Source organism: Actinia tenebrosa, unplaced genomic scaffold (genome assembly GCF_029948245.1).
Source record: "Actinia tenebrosa isolate PJP-AT-01 unplaced genomic scaffold, QUT_ActTen_1.0 PGA_scaffold0__85_contigs__length_37466705, whole genome shotgun sequence".
Taxonomy (NCBI): Eukaryota; Metazoa; Cnidaria; class Anthozoa; order Actiniaria; family Actiniidae; genus Actinia; species Actinia tenebrosa.
Window position 1 is genome coordinate 7,303,112 of NW_028292569.1, and position 23,297 is coordinate 7,326,408.

The window sequence follows — 23,297 nt, forward strand, 5'->3', positions numbered from 1 at the left end:
TCAAAATATCGTTATTCCCTTGAGTATTATTTTCTTCTACTTAAATAAACGTTTTTTTCCTGATTAGACAAGTTCCGCTGTGTTCCTTGATTACAGACTCATTTACACAAGAATAGCCTCTTATCAGTGTCAGAATTTTAACAAATACCAATGGTAAAGTAACGAATGCACAACCTCAACAATACAAACACTTCCACCTTCACTGGAATATGTAAATAGTAAGAGGCTACCCCTGAAGCCTTTGAGAACAGGCTGTTTGCAAAATGCCGTCATTTCAATACCACGACAAAAATGCTTCGCGAATTTTCCTTTTATTTAACCTTTTTTCCCTCGTGAGAATAGTAAGAGAATAGACCTCTTCGGCGTCATTCCCTAAAGTAGCATTCCTCTGTTTAAGGTTTGCGCTCGGTTGCACATAAGAAGACACATAAATATGGATACAGCTCAAACAAAGAATCTTATTCTCAAGGGAATGACACGTGGTCTGAAAGGGAACAACATTACCCCAAGCTAAAGAGGTCTATTGGTGCTAGTTAACTGATCAAAGAAAGTGTGCAAAGAATATGATTATAATATTATTCCTTAAATAGGGAATGGTCTATTGCTGAATATTTCGTCAAAAACCAAGTGTCCAGTAAGCCTTTTGTTCATTCGGTAAATGCAGCTGTATTTTGACTGAAGACTCTCCTGCACAGGCTAAGCCTCGTTTAATTAAAAGAAAATAATTTGCAGAAGTCAACTGTAATTGATGGATTGCAAGCATTCCCAAGAGAGTTAAAAGACCAAAGCATGGCGGCCATTGTGGTGCCGTTCACAATGGATGCTAATGAGAAATCTTTTGTTAAATGGCACCAACATGGCTGCGATGACGTAACGTGCAAACGAAGAATATGTAAGTCAGCTATTCACAGATACCATTAAAAGTCCATGGGTTTTGAAATCCCATGGACTTTTAATGGTATCTGTGAATAGCTGACTTATAATTAATTGTGCAGATGAGTCTGTAGTCTTCACAAACTGCGGTATGCATCGGATGCCAAACCTGTGTATTTTTTCTGTGTATACAAGTTTTAAATTGTATTCAAATTAAAACTATTTAAGAAATTAAAATGTTTAAAAAATTATAAAGTTATAAAATTTAAATTAAAATTTTTTTAAAAAGTTATCATAAAATTATTTAAGTATACGAGTTTTAACTTGTATTAAAGTTACTTTTTGCTGCCGAATCATTATTACAAATACAAATACAAATACAAATACAAATACAAATACGAATACAAATACGAATACAAATACAAATACAATATCTTATTTACATTCTTTTTTACATTTTTAAAATACTAAGCTTTTAATTAATCAATCGCTTAATCACATTTTTCATTTCTCATATTTTTGTTATTAGTTAATGTCTAATTTAACACTTAGTTTTCGAGTTAGACGCTGTCATTTGCAATTGTTTTTATCAAGAGTAATACACAAAACATGTTAACTACGATATTACATAATATTAGCGCAATTATTCTAGATTAACCTTACAGAATAATATTAAGTGAAAAGATCTACTGATGCATGTATTCCAGACTGAAAACCCAGAGCAATTATTTCAGTCCAAGAATCAGGATAATTAGTATATTAATGGTCTTTATAATATCGAGATACAAAGGTCAAGTGAAGTAGGCTTTTGAATTAAAATGATATCTCTTAAGAATAACAAGCAAAACAAATAAATCCCACGTATTTCAGAAATACTAGTTCCTGGAACTGGAATACCGAAGACGTGGGTTCGATTCCCGCCAAGGGCATTTGATATTTTTCTCTTATTTTCTCTATTCCTTTACTAGTAACTCACTTTACAACTAACCATACAAGCTAATTCTCAGCACGTTTCTGAAAGTTTTCTCACAGGGGCAATATTGACTGAAGCCGGTACTTTAGTTTCCAACGATATCTAAGGTTGAGGACATCATAGAACTCTCTCTTATTCAGGTTGAAGTTTTCTGACGTTAATTGTAGAGTAGTTAGCCAGCTTGATGCATCCTTCATTATTCTTGTTGCAATAAGTGTTATTTAGTTATTTGGGCTCCCTGTGGCCCCTGAAGTATATGTTGGGGCACCCCTCAGACTTTTGGCAGCCATTGTGAAAATCTCATGGTTGGACTGTTAGGGACTTATTTCAAGACTTATTTTCACTCTTGTCAAAGAGCTTTAGATAAAAAAGACAATTATTACAATTCTGCTTTGATCATTTGCTCCGAGTTGTTCTTGATTGCATGAGCTCCAGAGTTGTTTTCTGGAGTTGTTCTAATGAAGCATGAACTCCAGACTGAAAACCCATTTAGCAATTTTGTCTCACATGTCACATGAAACATGTCTCGCTTCGATGCAAAGGCACGGCTATACCTTTCAAGATGGCGCAGGGAACTGTGAAAGTGACTATTGACTTATATTGGCCGCGCCGCCAAGACTGATATAGAATCGGCATACATCATGAATGAAGTGCGCAACAGCCCAAGGCATAAATATAGTCGTTGATGACAAGGCCAATTGACATATATTGGCTGCCCGCAACGCCTAGACTGATCTAGAAGAAGCGGAATACATCACGAATGGATTGCGCAACAGCTCCAGGCATAAATATAGTATTTTTTTCAAAATCGCTTTTAAAAGCTGTGATGTAGTCGTGATTTCCGGGTACAACTGCTCACAATATCTACTAATCAAAATATCTGTTATAGAGGTTAACCTCATAAAGTACACTAGTTTTATCTTAATGAACTTATTTTTACATACAATGTTATATTTATTGCATATATCTTTACGTTATTTCAACATTTCATGAGGTTGTCACCTCGCATGGGTCTCGTGTCCCGTTCGTGACTTTCCTTTCTGGGTAACTATTAGTTTTTTCTATTCAACGCACAGTAATATTAGTTTCCAAATAAAGCTGTTTTTAAAAAAAATTCTCAGTGTTCTAATTAAGCACCACCTCAAACAATTAGAACTTTTTTTGGATACAAAATTCCGTAGTGAAGAAGAAGTGCGAAAAATCTTTATAGAATTGCTTTTTGATTTCGGTTTTTTGGACCTTTTTGGAATGGGAAAACATTGGGCCATAGCTGAAAAGCATTCAAAGTAAATAAAGAAATAATACTCAAGGGAATGACACATGGTTTGAAATGGGAAAACATTACACCATGGCTGAAAAGCATTCCTAGTAAAGAAAAAATAATACTCAAGAGAATGACACATGGTGTGAAATGGAAAAACATTGCACCATAGCTGAAAAGCATTCCTAGTAAAGAAAGAAGTAATACTCAAGGGAATGACACATGGTCTGAAATGGAAAAACCTTGCATTGAACCATAGTTGAAAAGCATTCCTAGTAAAGAAAGAAGTAATACTCAAGGGAATGACACATGGTCTGAAATGGAAAAACCTTGCATTCAACCATAGCTGAAAAGCATTCCTAGTAAATAAAATAATAATGAAGGGAATGACACGCGGTCTCAAACAAAGCTGAAAAGCATTCCTAGTAAGTCAAGCTAAAATTATAATTAATCGTAAAAATATCTTTATCTTGATAACAATAATAGCGTGTTTTATATAACTTGCAGCTTCACAATTATAAGGAAAAGCTTAAACGTCAGCCCATCACGTTTTACGTAAAAATATCAACAATAAGCTTTAGAATTATCAACGTTTCGGAGGTTTTTAAAAATACCCCAACTAGAAAACAAAACGTAAAAAGCGATGAAGATTAGACAGTAGACCCCTTGCATGTGACGTCAAAGCAGTTCAATTTGGAGGACAAAACAAAATAATTCCAATCCCATGAGAATTGGAAACCTATTTTTATGTCCTCCCAATTCAGCTGCATTCCGACGTGCTGCAAGGGAGGATCTATACCTTTCATAAGTAACACAAAAGATGGTCGCTAAGCAACGTAGCGTTCTAATATTAACCTTAAAATGCTTATGCATCACTTAGTTATGCAGCTAACCGAGTGAAAATGTTTTGGTAACCTAGCAACGTAACATCTAAGTGACATCACATCATACAGAATAAAGTTACGTATCTTTAACGACGTAAATGAGCTATTTCGTTAACGTACACCAACATGTCGGTGATGACGTCACATGGAAACAAATTAAATTATTCAAACGACAAAGACATGGCGGCCATGATGGTGTACATAACAAGAGAAGCTAACGAGAAATCTTTTGTTAACGTACACCAACATGGCGGTGATGACGTCATAACTGAATGATCCAAATGACAAAAACATGGCGGCCATGTTGGTGTACATAACAAGAGAAGCTAACGAGAAATCTTTTGTTAACGTACACCAACATGGCGGTGACGTCACATGGAAGCAAACTGAATGATTCAAATGGCAAAGACATGGCGGCCATGTTGGTGTACATAACAAGAGAAGCTAACGAGAAATATTTTGTTAACGTACACCAACATGGCGGTGATGACGTCACTTGGAAACAAACTGAATGATTCAAATGGCAAAGACATGGCGGCCATGTTGGTGTACATAACAAGAGAAGCTAACGAGAAATCGTATGTTAACGTACACCAACATGGCGGTGATGACGTCACATGGAAACAAATTAAATTATTCAAACGACAAAGACATGGCGGCCATGTTGGTGTACATAACAAGAGAAGCTAACGAGAAATCGTATGTTAACGTACACCAACATGGCGGTGATGACGTCATAACTGAAAGATCCAAATGACAAAAACATGGCGGCCATGTTGGTGTACATAACAAGAGAAGCTAACGAGAAATCTTTTGTTAACGTACACCAACATGGCGGTGACGTCACATGGAAGCAAACTGAATGATTCAAATGGCAAAGACATGGCGGCCATGTTGGTGTACATAACAAGAGAAGCTAACGAGAAATCTTTTGTTAACGTACACCAACATGGCGGTGATGACGTCATAACTGAATGATCCAAATGACAAAGACATGGCAGCCATGTTGGTGCAAATAACTAGAGAAGCTAATGAGAAATCGTATGTTAACGTACACCAACATGGCGGTGATGACGTCATAACTGAATGATCCAAATGACAAAGACATGGCGGCCATGTTGGTGTATATAACTAGAAAGCTAATGAGAAATCTTTCCGTTCTCAAACTCAATCATGATGAACACAAAAAATTAGTTCGTTATCACTACGTTAGACTAAAAAAAGTAGTTATTTCAGAAGACCAATGAGTCACGTACCAAGCCCTGAAAAGGCTTTAAAGAGTTCAGTGCTTCAAGTTCCGGAGAAACGAAAACAACGCTTCACACTGCATTTTCGTCATATTCTAAATCATCGTTCTTATTGATGACTTTGTACTCGTTTCCGTGTAGCTTGGTCATAACCAACGGCGCCTTCTCTTTTTGTTCCTTCTTCTTCGAGCTTCTCCACCACATGAAAAAAGCTAGCAAACATCCAACGACCATCAACAAACCAAACGTAATCCCTAGATATTTCCCCCACGAGTATTCGTCTTTATTCGAGGCGACTGCTTTAACTTTTGGCTCTGTCATGAGCGTTTGTTTAGGAAAAGTTGTTGGAATTTCCTCAGGCGGGAGAATCGGATCCGTAATGCATCCATAGACCTCAATGCGCATGCCTGTAGCGTTGCTCCAGGATACAGGGATTACCCGGATGTACTTGACTAGTGTGATTGGTTCGGGAAGGATGTTTTTGACGATGGTATTTGTATCGTTGTTAGCCGTGAAGTTCTGGAGGTGGAAAAACGGAAAGACAGAAACTAATTAGGGATATTAAGAGAGAATTCTTTTTGTATTCAAGCAGTGAGCGCCAAAAACTATTTTCTTGAAGAAAGGCTGTTGTACAAGGCTAAAATCTTGTTATTCAGAAAGTTTAACTTGTTTGGAAGTGGAGGTGACCGTTGAAAGTGGAATCAAAGTGTTAACCCAAAGCAAATATTTTATTCGAAAGTGAGGTTTAGGCCTTCATTCGTTTATTTCCCATATATTTTCTATAAAAAAGCCTGACAAAGCATATACTACAAATGCAACAAAACATCTTTGTACAATTGAAAATACCGCTTCAAACAGGCATTTTATCATAATACATCAGTTTATAACGGTTTAAAAAAGGTTTTTTGTGTGTTAACCCAAAACGAAAATTGGATCAAAACTCATACGAAAGTCTAGTTTTAGACGCGGCTTTTTGCTATTATTGCTCGTTATTGAAAAAAATTTCCTCTTAAAGTAACGCACTCCTCGGACGGGCAGAAACGAATGCAGGACTAGGTACTAATGTGTCGCTAGAAGATCTGATTGGCCATGCGCAAAGCATTTGGGTGGACAGGAATCAGTTATGACGACCAAAAAAGAAATATTCTGTATCTATTCCATTTTTCTAGGGAGGAGGAAGAGAAGAAGAAGAAATAAGTGAATTAAAAAAAAAAAAAAAAAAAGGTAAAAGTGAGGAGCAAAACCGTGAGTAGGAATAATGTTAAGGTCACCCATCCAGCTGCAAACCCTCCTCAGACGGGCTTGACCTAGTATCTTGAATGTCCAAGTTTTTTCCACTGCACCACGGTTCCAGGTGAATCAGCATAACAATAGCCGTGAAAACAATGCACCGAATAGACTAGACTTTTTTACATTATATTTTCAACCGATTCCGTGCGTGGCAGAGATGCAAGGGATTAGCCGATATGGTCTGGGGCCCGGCTGGTCTCTCCCCTGATGCTTCGGCTAGAACATTTTCTTGCGTAATTCGTACACCCAAGGGCAGAAGGATTTAATCGCCGTCAGGTCCGAAGTCCATACGACGCCCCAGCTCTGCGGATGTCTCGGGGGTATGGCACATTGAATCGATTTTTTTTTTTTTTTTTTTTTTTTTGCAATTAGATTAAAATCCCAACGTATAAAGATACCATTTCTTCATTTTCTTCTTTTCTTTTCTTTTCTGTTTTTCTTTCTTTCTTTCTTTCCTTTTTTCTTTTTTTTTTTGCTTTGCCCAATCGATTCAACACAGTAACATTCTTAGTCTTTTCTTTTAAATAAAGCATTGATTTATTGTAACATGAGTTATCAAAAGACATTATATTAACGGAAAATACGAAGTCATCTTTTACTGGGGTGAGGGGGTGGGGGGAGGGCTGAAGGATTCTTAGAATAATTTTTAAAAATTGCTGTAGCCCTACCACTTTCACTCAGTAAAACAATCATGACCCTCCTATTAATTTAAGTCAAAAAGTAAACTGCTTTCGTCAAAATATAAAGCTTTGACTCTCCACAAAATTTCCAAATTTTAACTCATGTCCTCCCTCTGAAGCCTCAGCCTTCCCCTCCTCAAAAAAAAATGGTACCTTTGCCCTGACTTTGATCAGTCCAGCGGTGGGGCTTCACAATGACAGTACTCATTGCAGGGTTCGTGCCGAAGTAACCATTTAAAATTCAAGGAGTTTTCAAGGAGTATTCAAGGACCCAAAAATGAATTTTCAAGGAGTATGTTCAGCTAACTATGCCAAGGTTTTACATGGAGGTTGCACATGACCGACTTTCAGATTTTTCAATCTTTCTGACTAGATCTATTTTAGAACCATGCAAGTAATGATCAAAGCAAAAATTCAAGGAGTTTTCAAGGAGTTTTGCTAAAATCATAAAATTCAAGAGCTTTTCAAGTGCCCTTGAAAACGTGAATTAAATTCAAGGAGTTTTCAAGGAGTTTAAGGAGTAGCACGAACCCTGTCATTGGAACAGGCCCCAATCAAAATTCAAATCCTACCTTAGCGAAAGTGCTATTAATGGATTCCTTGATGTCCATCCACACGTCACCATCCGTACTGTACGACAATACATAGGCTGTCACGAATGAACCAACTGCATCACCTTGCGTTGCTATGGCAGTGACGTTGACGTTGCTATGGAAACGGACCTGGATGTAATTTTTTGAGGTAACTTCCTTAGCGTGCCATCCCTTGGGGCTGTTCAGTCGAGCACGACTTGCGTGTTGATTTGCTGACTTGGATGATGCTGTTTGAATAAAGAATGAGAGGATGAAATAGCTCATATAATCAGCGAGAAGAAAATGAAGAAATACATGGGTGGGTAGATGGATGGATGGGTGGATGGATGGATGGGTGGGTGGATTGATGGGTGAGCGGATGGATGGATGGAGGGAAGGATTGAGGGAGGGATAGATGGGTGGGTGGACGGACGGACGGACGGACGGACGGACGGACGGACGGACGGACGGACGGACGGACGGACGGACGGACGGACGGATGGATGGATGAATGGATGGATGTAGGGATCCATGGATGGATGGATGCGTGGTAGAACGTTCCACAAAATGACCGACTAACAGACCGACCTTAAATAACCAAAAAAGTCCATATCACTTGCCATTCAACCTACCACTGATCTGTTCATCTTTGATTCGCCCGTTCTCCATCCCAAGAGCTCGATCACACGTAACCTGCTTGATACTCAAATACTCTGCGTCCACAGCAAGCCCACCAATAGATCCATGCTTTACTGCTATTTGTAAAGTTTTGGCGGGAACGACTGACGCGTTCTCATTCATGTAGAGGTCAAAGTTCGCGATGACGCTTCCTTTTACTAATTTATTCACCTGTTAAAACAATGAATGTGCAGTAAAATAAAGTTAAAAGGGTGTGTCCTGGTTGCCACGGTGAATGTTAGTCCAAGTGACCGGCATTAATGGCATTAAGAGGATATGTTTTTCAATAATGTATTGACTTACGAAAAAGTATTTAAAATTTGCTAAACTTGTTCGAGCTTCCATCTGTTTCTGTGTTACTTCATTTTATATTTGGATATCAAACGAGATATTTTCAACATTGTCAGATCAGCCTTTAGCAAAATAAGTGCGGTTTTTTCCTCTGGTTATCCCCCAAATTATTATGGGTATAGCGACGCGAGCGAAAAACTTCTGCGAATTCTCTGAGTCCGTAAATTTGACTTTCAAACATGTCCGATAAATTGGACTTCACAAAATGTCAAAACTTAGTGTCCATGCTTGAAACTTAAGACTAATTCTTTCATATTGTGTTTGTTAATAAAGTATCTTGGTCTGACAAAAGTATATTCTCGAACTTTTTTGTATACTTGGAGAAAACAAACATTTATTTTCTCACTCAAACTCTTCAAAATTCTTAGAAAACGTGCTGAAGTGCACGCATGCGCAAACGTTTTCCCCTGGTGTCGGGTATAGCCTAAGCCAAATCACTTCCGGTATGGGCCAAATGCTTTGAATAAAAAAGAAAAAAACATACCACTACGTAAATAGACAAATTTGCTAATAACATTTTGTTTTTTCTTCATTTTCTGACAAAATACATTGGATTCAGATACTTCCGGTCAGCTTCTTGTCACTTTCGGTTTACCAAGTGACAACAGCCCTGAAACCCCCCCTAAGAAAACTTAGGAAGCTGGCTCCATATCACAATCCAATATACAGCCTGAAAACCTATTTCAGCCCAATTCCCATGCTTTTATCAAAAAGTGCACAATCTTTGCACATATATTGTTTACTATAATTAGCTCTACATACTACTCGTCCATCCTTATCCCTGTAATAACGACTAAACTATTTCAAATTAATGATGAAAAGGTAAATTATACACCGTGAAAAGATGAAAAAACTTACTTTTAGCTTTTCATCATTACTGTTTCATTAGAAACACCGACGCAGCTCACACTAGTTTTTAGCTAGTTATATCTTTTTATTTCAAATTAATGTTAATATGTGAAATAAATAAATAAATAAATAAATAAATAAATAAATAGATAGATAGATAGATAGATAAATAGATAGATAGATAGATAGATAGATAAACAAATAAATAATATATATATATATATATATATATATATATATATATATATATATATATATATATATATATATATATATATATATATATACATAAATATATAAATCAATCAATCAATCAATCAATCAATCTCTTAAACTCATAAACTCACCTGGACGCCAACAAAGGATTCATCATCAATGAAAACGTTCCTCAAAGAATTCTCGATACGGTACTTGACTCCACGATACTCGCTGCTCGTCTTATCTGTCAGCTGTTCGCTCCAATGCAAGGAAGTAAAGCGAACACCCATCTGAAGTTTTATTAACTCGTCTTGCTTTTCAATCACTTCGCATCTTTTACCCGTCAGCCCACGCGGGCACTTGCAGTACGCATCTGCCTTCTCAATACACTCAGCTCCATTCTCACAGGGAAAAGAATCGCAGATTTTTATGCAGGAGCTTAGATTCGTTGCACCTTGAACCTTGGAGATATTACTGGGACACTGTTGGCATGACGACAGCGTGTGATTGACAGCTGACTGGTAAGTTCCATTTGGACAAAGTTGACAATTTCCTGTACTCTCAACGTACTTCCCCCGTCCGCACACGTACTTAACACAAGCAAGGACACTTGTTTCTCCTGCGGACGTAGTGCTCATTCCGGGGGGACACGAAAGACATGTTTCCTGAGCTGTCTTGTTTTGGTAGGATCCTTTAGGACATGCCTCACAGGTTGACGTAGTCGAATTGAAATATTGTCCAACTTTGCATTCTATCATGCATTGGTTTTCGCTCACTGCACCTTTTTTGTACGTTGCGTTTTTGTTTCCACACGTTTTGCACGAGAGCCTCAAATGACCACCTTCGTCCATGTACGTTCCCAACGGACACAGCGCGCAGGAACTGTTCTTAACACTAAAATATTCACCTTTTCCACACGTATCAATACATTGGCTTTTGTCAACTGCGCCTTCATTTTGCGTTGTCTGATTGGCACCACATTTGTTGCATGATTTTATCAAATGATTATTTTGTTCCATGAAAGTTCCCGAGGGACACTTGGGACACGAGGCATTTTCAGCAACGAAAAATTCTCCAGGTTTACATCTGTGAAGGCAGTGGTTTTCGTTTCCTGCGCCTTCTACATGCGTGGTTTTATTGTCGACGCATTTAATACAGGAAAGCAGTAAGTTGCCCTTCTGGTCCATGTAGGTCCCTACCGGGCACTTGGAGCAAGAGTTGTTCTGGGTATTGAGATATTCTCCAACATCACACTTGCCTAAGCACTGTGATTCATTTATTGCGCCATGTCCTTGCGTTGTTTTATTTCCCGCGCATTTTATGCAAGATAAGATTAAATGCCCATTCTGATCCATGTAGGTCCCTACCGGGCACTCAATGCAGGATTGGTTTTGCACATCGAAATAAGTGCCCATGAGGCACGTTTTGATACAGTCGTTTCGTTCAATAGAACCATTTTTAAGAGTGAAGGTTCCATCTCGGCATCGTGTGCAATTCAACTGGTTGACTTTGTCTTGGTAGCTTCCAAGAGGACACTCGAGGCACTGGCTTGTCGTCGAGTCCAAATAACGTCCCTTTGGACACGAGGTCACACAATAATCTGGGGCTGTACTACCATTCTCATAAGTGACCTTACCTAGGCCACAGTTTTTGCACCTCATAAACAAATGATTTCCTGATTCTTGGTAAGTCCCCAGTGGACAAGACAGACATTTTTGATCCTTCAAGCTGAAAAATGTCCCCTTTTTACAAGGCACATAACACTGATCCATACCTGTGGCCCCTGGATATGGGGTCATTTTTCCTTTGGGACATGCAGAGCAGTTGACATTAGGCACGTCGGTACTATTTTGATAGGTATCGTAAGGACACCACTGGCAAAAACCGGTCGTCAGATTTAACCCTTTTCCAACTGAACAATAAATCTTGCACAAGTCTTTAGATGAAGGGGTGATCTTTTGGCTTTCGTCAGGAGAACAGGTCACGGAGCCCTCCAAAGAAAACGTACCATTGGGACATTTTTCACACTTGAAGGCGCTGTAAAACCTACCAGCAGGGCACTTAGAGCACACAGGATGACCAATATCACCTGCATTGAGAAACAAAAACAATCCACTAGGACACTGTCTTTCTACGTTGTTTTCAGCTTTGTTTAAAGCCGAAGTGTTCTTAAGTATGTTATTAATGAAAGCAAATAATTGTTCTTCGATACCCTTGGAAGTTGAATTATAAACGGTAAATAGATCGACGACAGTCGGTTTTTCTTCCACGGATTTTGACTTCGTAATGGATTTATCCTCTATTGTGATAGACACAAAAGACGAATTATCATTTTCAACACACTCAATAACCGTGCAGTTACTGGCATTATGTTGTCCAAAACACTGTCCATTTGCTGAGATATTTTTGTTGTCTTTAAAATATTCATTGAAAAACGTAGAAATGTTATCCTTGGTCGATGCTGTGCACAGGGAAGCATTCGCAAATGTTAGATTTAGACGAAACACGACAGACGGCAAAATGGTCGATTGGCAACCAAAACCATCAAGATCTTTATCCCATTTTCCATTCAATAAACTGCACGAGAAGTTACCAGTCGACTCTGTCAAGTCTACGAATCCATTTTTACAAGTAGCTTCACATTTTCTCACACCAAACGACTCCCAACATTGTTGAACGCCGTTTTGAATGCCACCACAAGCGCACGTGGTCTGAAATGGTAGTGAAATAAATGTTCCACGACGAACAATATTTTCTGTTGATTTCGCTGATTTTTCTACCCTCAGGAGAATTGCCATAACATTCCCAGACGATTCGTAGGTTATTTGTCCTTTTGGGCCCTCGGAGTTGAGTTGTCGAGCATTAAATCCGCCATCAAACACCTGCAAAATATTTTTCCCTTGGAAGACCGCCTCGCTCGTGTTTATAGTTAGTCTCACATGTCCTTTGTCTACATGAATCAAACGTCGACATTCTATCTCGCCTTCCGAGCCAACCTCAGAAATATTGAAGAAAATACTTCCATCCTTCGAGGTGATATCTCCCAATCCACAGAGATCAAAATCGGCTGCAAGAACGCCATCCAAATGAGCAATCGATACCAAAATCAAATACAAAATAAAATTCTCTTGAATGGCCATTTCACAGTTGGTGTCCCTCAAATTAAATAAGCTTAACAGTGACCGAAAAAAAAGTACTCAAAAGAGATTATCTATCATAAATTTTTTGTGCTGTGTTAGAACGAATATGGTAGAATTAACTTCTCCTGTTTCGATCCTATGCCACGTTTTGAACGTGAATTGAAAAGCGTGGGCCTTGGAGATGCACTACGAGCTTGCGTGCGCCGTGCTCGTTAATATTCATGAGACTACGCTAAAAAAAAAACCCGCAAAAGCCCTTCCAGCTGTCCAAATAAAGTAAACACTAAAAACTTAGAGACCCAGGTTATCAATTATTGAATAACTTTAATGGAAAGGAATCAATATGATTTGTTTTTTGACAGAATTTTATTGAGACGTGGATCATACGAGATTTGAATTTTTTCAGTTGATTTAATTTGAGAGTAGCACGAAAAGAGGTTTGGGGGGAATCGATCATATCAAGAGTTAACGCTTCAATTTTAGATGTTAGTTCTAAATTTTTCTTTCGCTTTTCTTTTCCTTTTTTCGATCTTTACCCTTTTATCTATTTCTTTCCATTTCTTTCCATTACTTTACTTCCTTTCTATCTTTCATTCATTCTTTTTCTTTCATTCATTCATTCTTTTTCTTTCTTTCTTTCTTTCCTTCCTTCTTTCTTTCTTTCTTTCTTCATTTCTTTCGTCTTTTCTTCCTTTCTCAGTTTCTTGTCTCAAAAATAAGTACTCAACCAAAAAAATATATGATTTTGTTTTACCACTCATAGTTTAAAAACAAAACACTCAGACTTTAATATATTGTCACACACAAATAACATACTTACGTTCTTTTTGACAATATCCCTATATTATAAAGTCTTAGAGCAGAAACTTAAGTAAAAAATTATCCTAATTGGTTCTCATTTTAACGCCTTTAAATAGTTTGGCCTAAAGAGAATTACTAATGATATTAGAACACACAAAAAGAATTTAAGCACTTAGAATAAAGTTATGACTCACTAAAAGCAATAGTATCAAAATATCATTCAATCTTAGTTTTTTAAATGGGTTTCTAAAACATGTTTGTTCGGTCTTCATTTCTAAACAATGAGTGATAAAATATAAACTATTTCAGACGTTTCCCGGCTATTTTTATAGCTAGGAGTTATATGGCTTGTCTGGAACAGAATTCTGTCTCTGAAGTAAATGTTCTATAATTTATTAAAATTGAAAACTTCGTCACTAAGAGTAAAAAGCTTCAAAAATTTGAAGAAATACGTTGAAATTTTACATAAATTATCGATAAATTTGAGGGTTTTTGGCAACATATTATCGTTTAAAAATATTATTGTAAACTTGAATACAGTTTACAAACATTCGGAATAAAGACAAATATATTTTAATTTCGTTAAATTAATTATATCTTTTTCTCTCGCTTTACTAAGCAGTGTAATACAATTGTCATCTAGCAAGACAACGCGTCTCTTTTAAGACGAATTGCACTCAAAATCAAACTAAAATAGTCATTTTGAAACGCTATTTCAAAAGAAAAACGAAGGCCATAATTCAAAAATGTCTGAATAAGATGCTAATATGAAATAAAGTAGCCTTTTGTGAATACTTCTTTGTAAAGAGTTAATATTTTGACTCGAAAAGCACATGAATGACAATACAACAGGTTTCCGAGCAAACGCCGAGATGAAGAGTACCGATTAAGGAAGCACGTTTTGGTCGAGAATACTATAAATATTGGTCACTTTTTTCTTTTCTTTTAAATACTTGATCATGCAGCTTTGCTTTCTACTTTAAGTTTTGAAACTGAAAAATTGTGGGATCTTTAGCGTTCGTCGAAGACCGGAAAGCGAGTTAGAAATCAAATTTTCGTTGACAGCTAAAAATGCGAAACGACAAAGTCCTTTTAGCAAAAATTTTTGAAGAAGCTTTATTTAATTACTGCTGAAAGCGAGGTGAAAACTTTGACTACAAAATCTAATAAGGTCGGCGACTGTATTATGTACAAAAGGAAGTTGGAAATGGCTTAATTTTGATGACATGTTTTGGACTTTTCCGAAACAAAAGATTATCTTGTATATCCTGAACATCGGATAAAGATCAAACGAGATACTACAAATGCAACGATATTATCTTACAGAACCTTTTTAAGAGAGGAAAGGAGAGGAAATAATTTAAATTTCTAATAAGTTTGGCAAAGCAAAGAAAATATTCCACTTTGAATGCCTGCTTATCAAAAGGAAGCCATTTGTAAGCACACTACTGCATTTAGTCAGGAAGCCATTTCGATGTGGACTTGACTTCCGGTGACAGCGCCCAGCGAAAACCACGAGGGAAGAAAAGGAAAATGAAAAGGAAAAAAAAACGAAAACAAAACAAAGAGAAACAAATGAAGGAAGAAACGATAAAAAAACAAAAGCGAGTACCGAAGTGAAAGGAAGAAAGAAATTAAGACAGGAAGAAAGAAAAAATAAATAAAAGGACAAAATAAATAAATAAATAAATAAATAAAAATAAAAATAATAATAAAAATAAAATAAATAAAAATGAAACAAGACAGAACAAAACAGTTAAATTATAACAAAAATCAGAAAGAAAAAACATGGTTATTTCGAAAAATATCATTATTTATTTCATCGACGTTAAAATCATCTATAAATCTAATACAAAATTTAAGCACTCTAACTAGAAAATCATTCGTACTTTGACTATAATTATGACTATTATTTATGTGAAGAGAAAAGGCTAGATTTGAAGAAACTTTTAACGGTTAGATAAAGCTAAAAGGGTTTGAAAGCATCAACTCTATAGCACTCTGAATATGTCATTTTACATTTCCTGTATCAGAAGTCGCTATTCTACACTTTAAACACCGATAGGGACTAATTTCATTTTTTTTTAATTATGCAATTTTCCCGCAGTTTTTTTATAAAATTAAACCTAAAAAAAATCATAAGGCATTGAAGCATATATGTACACTATACCTCAAATAAAATATAAGAAAAAAGATATAAATATGTATAAGATATTGGTGTAAATAATATGGATGTTGACTCGTAAGCTAGGATCAATACTCGAAGATATTGAAACTAAATACTATTCATCACTAGGTTATCTTATCTACTCAGTTTAGAAAAAAACTGAGGAAATGAAAGCTCTAGTTTGACAGTTTTTTTGAATTGCTTCTCAATCAATTCACATTTGCAGTAAGCATCACCGTTCTCAATATACTCAGCTACATTTTCACAAGGAAAAGAGTCGCAGATTTTTATTCTCTACTTTCACATTCCATAATATTTTGCGTCTTTGGGGGGTAACCAGAGGGTAAAAACCCACTTATTTTGCTGAAGGCTGGTCAGACAATGTTGAAAATACCTTGTTTGGTATCCAAAAAAAGAAAATGAAAAAGTAAAAAACAAAAAAAACAATAGAAGCTTGAAGACGTTTAAGGTAAATTTTAAACATTTTTTCGTAAGTCAATACATTTTCTGTAAGACCAAAACTCTTGATGATCTGTACACGCAAAAATAACTTGGAACAAACTGATAATCAGTATTGTACAGATAAAAGCAGGTATAGTATGAATTCAATTAAGAAACCTTTCAATTTGGGACAGTTTTTTTGATTGGTTACCCCTCAAAGACGCAAGGCATTATGTGGATGTGAAAGTAGAGAATACAGGAATTTGAATGCGTTGCATTTTGTTGGCATGACGACAGCATGTGATTGACAGCAGGGTTCTTACTTAATACAGTAGTATGCATCGAATGCAAAACTGGTGTATTGATTTTTAGGTATTCTTCTCATTGAATACGATCAATTTGTACAAAGGCCGGTTTAGACGGTACGATTTTCGCCTACAACTATCGTATCAAACACGCTCGCGCCATCCTACAACTCGAGTCGTAGCGTGTAAATCAAGCCTACAACTCGCCTACGACAAACGCGAGCGTGTTGTATACGATAGTTGTAGGCGAAAATCGTACCGTCTAAACCGGCCTTAAAGACACCCTGACCGCTGCATGCACATAGTTCTATAATTTTTTTCAATAGCTGCCCCTTCGGCATCCCATTATTTCTTGATTAGAACAATAGAAATTCAAGATGGCTAAAGCTAGCATCCGTTAAAAAAGTCTACATTATCTTAGTTACAAACTAATGAAAAGCCAAAAGCACCTTAACTTTGATCATTAGAGTGCATACCATATATCAGTGAAAACGTTTTGTACTTACTAGTAGACCTGATTCGTGGTGTGACAATGTTTTCCCAATTCAGCGTGACAAACCTCCAGGGGATTCATTTTCTTTTGTTTTTACTCTTTGAAAAATTCATGAGTATCCCAAAGGATACGAAAGGAATAACGGTGATATCCCGACGAGTTTCAATACAATAGCTCTTCATTCCCCCAGAGGTTTGTCCCGCTTAATTGGGAAAACATTGTCACACCACGAATAAGGTCTATTTGTGCAAATTCTTATGAAGTTTTTCAGATAGATCGGATGCAATTAAACCGTGAAATAAAATCAAGCTAAATACTAACTAATAGACTCTAGTATCTATTTAGTGACTAACAGTCACTATTACTCAACCAGAACATTTATTAAACAAAAGACACAAATGGTCTCTTGTGTATTTGTCTTTGTATGATGAATGTTCTGGTTGAGTGATAGCAACTATTAGTTACTAAATAGATACTATTAGTTAGTATTTAGTTTGATTTTATTTCACGGTTTAATTGCGTCCGCTCTACATAGTATGCACTCGACCCTATATCTGCGAAAAACAAAACTAACAAAATTGTACAAATTATTGCAAAGTTTCGTACGTCTATGATCTACTGACCTTAATAGTTTCTAGTGCAAATTTGTGCAATTTCTTATAAGTTTTCCCCAGATATTTGGTGTGCACTCTAGCCTGATGCTTTTGGGGGCAATTCTGAGTCGTGTGATTTTTACATGGGTTTTGAAAAAGTGCTTTTGGGTTAAACATAACTGTACAAGAATAAAAAATGTACAAATCTTTAGCGGCAGAATATTCAGTCATCAAGTGTCTCCTGTCATGATGGCGAGAAATTCTTCTTCGTTGACTAGAAAAAGAAAGAAAAGATTTAAAAAAACATTTATGAATATTTGACTGAAATATAATCCTAAATGGATCTCCTTAATTGGAGTCATTCTCTTGAGAATAAGATTCTTTGTTTGAGTTGTATCCATATTCAGGTGTTAATATTCAATTTGCTAACCAAAGAAATTATACACTACTTTATTATAATGGTATATCATGTGTCTGTAATGGAAAAAAACATTAAATACCCAAGCTAGAGGATGTCTATCCTATTGGGTCGCCCTGACTTAGATTAGCCCAGAGGTCATTTCAGGGTTCGATCTGTGAGTTAGCCATGCCCTGACTTAGATCAGCCCAAAGGTTGTTTCAGGGTTCTATCTGTGAATTAGCCATGCCCTGACTTAGATCAGCCAAGAGGTTGTTTCAGGGTTCTATCTGTGAGTTAGCCATACCCTGACTTAGATCAGCCCAGAGGTTGTTTCAGGGTTCAATCTGTGAGTTAGCCATGCCCTGACTTAGATCAGCCCAGAGGTTGTTTCAGGGTTCAATCTGTGAGTTAGCCATGCCCTGACTTAGATCAGCCCAAAGGTTGTTTCAGGGTTCAATCTGTGAGTTAGCCATGCCCTGACTTAGATCAGCCCAGAGGTTGTTTCAGGGTTCAATCTGTGAGTTAGCCATGCCCTGACTTAGATCAGCCAAGAGGTTGTTTCAGGGTTCAATCTGTGAGTTAGCCATGCCCTGACTCAGACCAACTCAGATATTGTTTAATTCAGGGATCAATAAAATTTATAAATACTTGAAGACTTTCATAACTCACTTTCTCCATCGCCGTCTTTGTCGAATTCATCAATCATGGCTCTGAGTTCCTCATCTGTCATGTTTTCACCCAGCTCTCGAGCAACTCTGCGTAAATTTCTTATACTGATTTTACCACTGTCATCATCGTCGAATAATCTAAATGCTTTGAATACCTCTTCTTGGGGGTCTCTATCTAACATCCAGTCAGTCACTGAGAATATCATTCAAAAAAAATTATTATTCATATAATTTATTGTATTATTAGTATATGTAATAGGACTCCATGATGTCCAATTAAGAAATAATTGGACGAGGGAAATTCAGAGGACTGACAAAATTGGATGAGGCCGTAGGCCGAGTCCTATTTGGCAGTCAGAGGAATTTTTCGATTCTAATTATTTCTTGATTGGGGAGCATGAAATCCCATTACCTATTAGTTATATAGCTGCCTAATTAATCCCATATCAACAAGACCTGTCCAATTAAGAAAATCATTGGACAGTTACCTATATGGGATTAATGAGAAGGTGTAAAATTATGATTATAAATTTATCATTAATTACATGAAAATAGTGGGTAAGTGAATAAATAAGTCGGAGAATGAAAGAATAGACAACTTGCACTCACGGGTCATGTGACCCCAGCCACTTAAAATGAAAAGAGCACCTCAACTTTAGTGAGACAGCGAAGTTTCAGCTCAAAATGTTGACTATAGGAGAAATGACATTAAATATAGAATCAAATATTTTACAAGGATTTGTATGGGAAAAGTGTTGGCTGGTAAGCTTTTGACATCCAGCGCATTTCACCATACAAATCCTTATAAAACATTCATATTTATATCTAATGCCATTTCTTCTGTTTCGCTCATTATGAGCTGAAACTCCGCCTCCCTACTAATGCCTATATGCTCTTTTCATTTCTGTTTTTTATTTTGACAAAACTGCTCGTTTTAATAGGGGGGGGGGGGGGGGGGGGGGAGGATCACGTGACCTGTTAGTGCAAGTCGTCTATTAGTAAAGGAATTAAGGAGTGAGTGCCTGTATGAGCAGATGAAATTATGAGGTGGGGTTTCAGAAGTATCTTTATGGATTCTTTTTCAGAGGACCTCCAAAGTCTAACATTCAGTCAGAACAATAAATAAGATGAGATGTATAAATCAATCAATCAATCTAAGAGAAAATGGACAAATAAATGAATAAATGAGAGAGAGAAAGGATGAACAAATGAATGAATAGGATTTGACAGTGGTATTTCCACGACAGTTGCTCAAATTCCAATTGTATTTTTTTTAGAAGAAGGAAAACCAAAGAAAACCCTTGAAGCACAGGAGAGAACAAAAAAAAAAAAAACAAACAATGTTCCTCACATACAACACCAAGCCAGGCAAGACTTGAACCTGCTAACACAATGCTTTTTAACACATGCACTAATGTTTTACAATTACTGTTCACTTACTGACTTCATTGAAATCATCAAACGCTATTTTTCCTGTTGATTCCCGGTCATAGTCCTTCATTATTTTTAGAACATCAGCTTTCTTTACATCAAATCCTAGAGCTCTCATCGCAACCTGGTTCCACGTAAGAAAAGAATAGAATATCATAAGAAAATAGAGCAGGAATCGAAACTAAAATCAATTGATATAGTTAAATTAAGTGTAAGATTACGGATAAAATGTCTGAATGCGAAAGCCTCAAAGCTACTAAGTAATAAACTTGATAATCTGCATAAGATCTCTCTGTAAAGTCAATACACCAGCTAACAAAGCTCACCCTCTAATTAACCATTAAGGAAAGACACTGCTTCCTCACAATAAGGTGCCGTGCTACTGTGTTCCATCTGTTGGTAATTAGCCATGCTCTAACTTAATACTGTAGAAGTTGTTTCAGGATTTGATCTGTAAGATAGCTGTGCCCTGACTTAGGTCAGCCCAAAGGTTGTTTCAGGGTTCTATCTGTGAGTTAGCTGCTTGCCCTGATTTACAGTAGATCAGCCCAGAGGTCGTTTCAGGGTTCCATCCATGAGTTAGCAGTGCCCTGACTTAGATAAGCCCAGAGCTTGTTTCAGGGTTCTATCTGTGAGTAATTAGCCATGCCCTGACTTAGATCAGCCCAAAGGTTGTTTCAGGGTTCAATCTGTGAGTTAGCCATGCCCTGACTTAGATCAGCCCAGAGGTTGTTCCAGGGTTCAATCTGTGAGTTAGCCATGCCCTGACTTAGATCAGCCCAAAGGTTGTTTCAGGGTTCAATCTGTGAGTTAGCCATGCCCTGACTTAGATCAGCCCAGAGGTTGTTTCAGGGTTTCTATCTGTAAGTTAGCCATGTCCTGACTTAGATCAGCACAGAGGTTGTTTCAGTGTTCTATCTGTGAGTTAGCTATGCCCTGACTTAGGTCAGCCCAGAGGTCGTTTCAGGGTTCGATCCGCGAGTTAGCCGTACCCTGACTTAGACAAGCCCAGAGGTTGTTTCAGTGTTCTATCTGTGAGTTAGCCATGCCCTGACTTAGTTCAGTCCAGAGGTTGTTTCAGGGTTCGATCTGTGAGTTAGCCGTGCCCTGACTTAGATAAGCCCAGAGGTCATTTTGAGATACCATCTGTGAGTTCTATAACTCTCTTCCTCTACAACTCCTAATGTGTTTATATTACACTACAAAGACATAATTGCATGCACATTTTATATTCCTATGCATACAAAAATTTGGACAGATTAATCAAGTTGTATGAACACATTTACCCCACTATGCATGTACACATTTCAGAAGTTTCAAAAACTTACATGATTACTTCTGTGTCTTTGGCAAACTGACTATACTGTACACAAAGCATTATTTTATTCAGGATTACAAGCTAGGTGGTTTAAAAAGATTTTTCAAAACTGTGCACAGCATAATATGACTTTGCTCGTATGTTTTATGTTGTTTTAAAAAATGAACTAATGTTAAGAAAATGGTCAATGCATGGCAGAGTCTAGTTCAGCATCTATACAACAAATCTTTCTCCTATTACATAACACGAAATGAGTTATAGATTAAAGAACCATCATCATAATACATTAGTAGTTCCACAGATATATCCAGACAGAGTATGATAAGAAGTTTATAAAATCTTCAAACTTAGCTGAAGTTTTAAAGTAATCCCCCTACTCAGAATAACAAATGAGCACAAGCTCCACAACAATTAAAACCACGAACAAAAGCAAAAAGCAGACCTGTATCTAAACAAACAACGTCTCCAACCACAACCAAATAGTTGTTGAAAAAAAGAACTCTTCCTCTACTGTTAGCTAAGTGCTTCCCCAAAAAACAGCAAATTTAGTATTTTTCGAACGTATTTACGCAAAGGTGAATATGTGTAGGGCAGTGTCAAGGATTTTGACACAGAAAGGATTAAAATTTCGAAAGTAATCACTCAAAATCAAATACTTAAGCTAATTAAAGAAATATCCTAAGTTATTTTCGTTGTGAAATCACTTCAAAAATGAATTTAAAGACGATTTTTAGCAATTATTTCTTGAGTGCTGTTGAAAGTAATAGCTAGTGATAATTGTAAAGTAGTAGGGAGTCTATTAAACTCTCCTTTGAAGACGCAAAGTGTTAGATACAAAGGAGACAACTAGTGTCATTTAGCTAACAAAAGGAACCAACTGTTTCGAGAACGTGAACAATTAGCAGCTTTCAAATCCAAGCACGCTACAACTCCCACATTACAACGACACAGATGAATAAAATATAGTTATATTAAAGTAGTTTTACCTTCAATTCATGATAATCTATAGCTTGATCTTTGTCTGTATCAAAAAGATTGAACGCTTCTTTGATCTCTTGTTTCTGTTCTTCACCGAGTTCTTTTTTCTTGCTTTTTGAGCTCCGATTTTTTCCATAATCGGGAGTCTTGAACGCTAAACTCATCGTAGACCTTTAGACCAGTCTCAGGTTATTCTAACTTGTGAATATCTTCAAAATCAGAGGTTTAGATCGTCAGTAAATCGTATTTAAATCAAGGTGGTCAAATTCTCGTGTAGGTTTGTGTTCGTTGCTAATCGAAACCGACGCTGAAACTAATGGCGGTTATGCTACAAAGCGCATGCGTTGATAAACATTGCGAGACAGCAAAGCATCTTGGTATTTAGCATATTACTAAGGGAGGGGAGGGACATTGTGACTTTTTGTCAATTCTGCGATTTGATTTTTTTAATCGCTTGAACTAGCTGAATTATTTTTTGCAAATTTTATTTCTTTTGCAAATACAATCACAGGCAGCCCAAGCAATATGTTGCTTATCATGTTTTTCTACCACCTTAGCAAATAAATAAAAAATACTATTATTTATTTTATTATAAGATAGAATAAAACAAACAAGAAAGATCTAAAATTTTTAGCGCTACAAGCCATACACCGAGACACCTGCAGAGCTGTGGCGTCGTATGTACTTCAGACCTGACGGCCAATTC

The 23,297-nt window shown here is 36.8% G+C and overlaps 2 protein-coding genes across 2 annotated transcripts; both read right to left on the bottom strand.

Moving 5' to 3' along the window:
• Positions 1 to 3,554: 3,554 nt before the first annotated feature.
• Positions 3,555 to 13,240, bottom strand: LOC116308701 (uncharacterized). Its single transcript, XM_031719182.2, has 4 exons — positions 10,006 to 13,240; positions 8,413 to 8,629; positions 7,781 to 8,028; positions 3,555 to 5,757 (listed from the first exon to the last, which is right to left on the bottom strand). The coding sequence occupies exons 1-4, from the start codon at positions 12,994 to 12,996 to the stop codon at positions 5,311 to 5,313; spliced, it is 3,903 nt and encodes a 1,300-aa protein (XP_031575042.1). The 5' UTR covers positions 12,997 to 13,240; the 3' UTR covers positions 3,555 to 5,310.
• A 2,385-nt stretch (positions 13,241 to 15,625) lies between these two features.
• On the bottom strand, positions 15,626 to 22,913 carry LOC116309022 (centrin-3). The gene is made up of 4 exons (XM_031719552.2): positions 22,600 to 22,913; positions 20,305 to 20,419; positions 18,866 to 19,057; positions 15,626 to 18,070 (listed from the first exon to the last, which is right to left on the bottom strand). The coding sequence occupies exons 1-4, from the start codon at positions 22,753 to 22,755 to the stop codon at positions 18,027 to 18,029; spliced, it is 507 nt and encodes a 168-aa protein (XP_031575412.1). The 5' UTR covers positions 22,756 to 22,913; the 3' UTR covers positions 15,626 to 18,026.
• Positions 22,914 to 23,297: the final 384 nt, after the last annotated feature.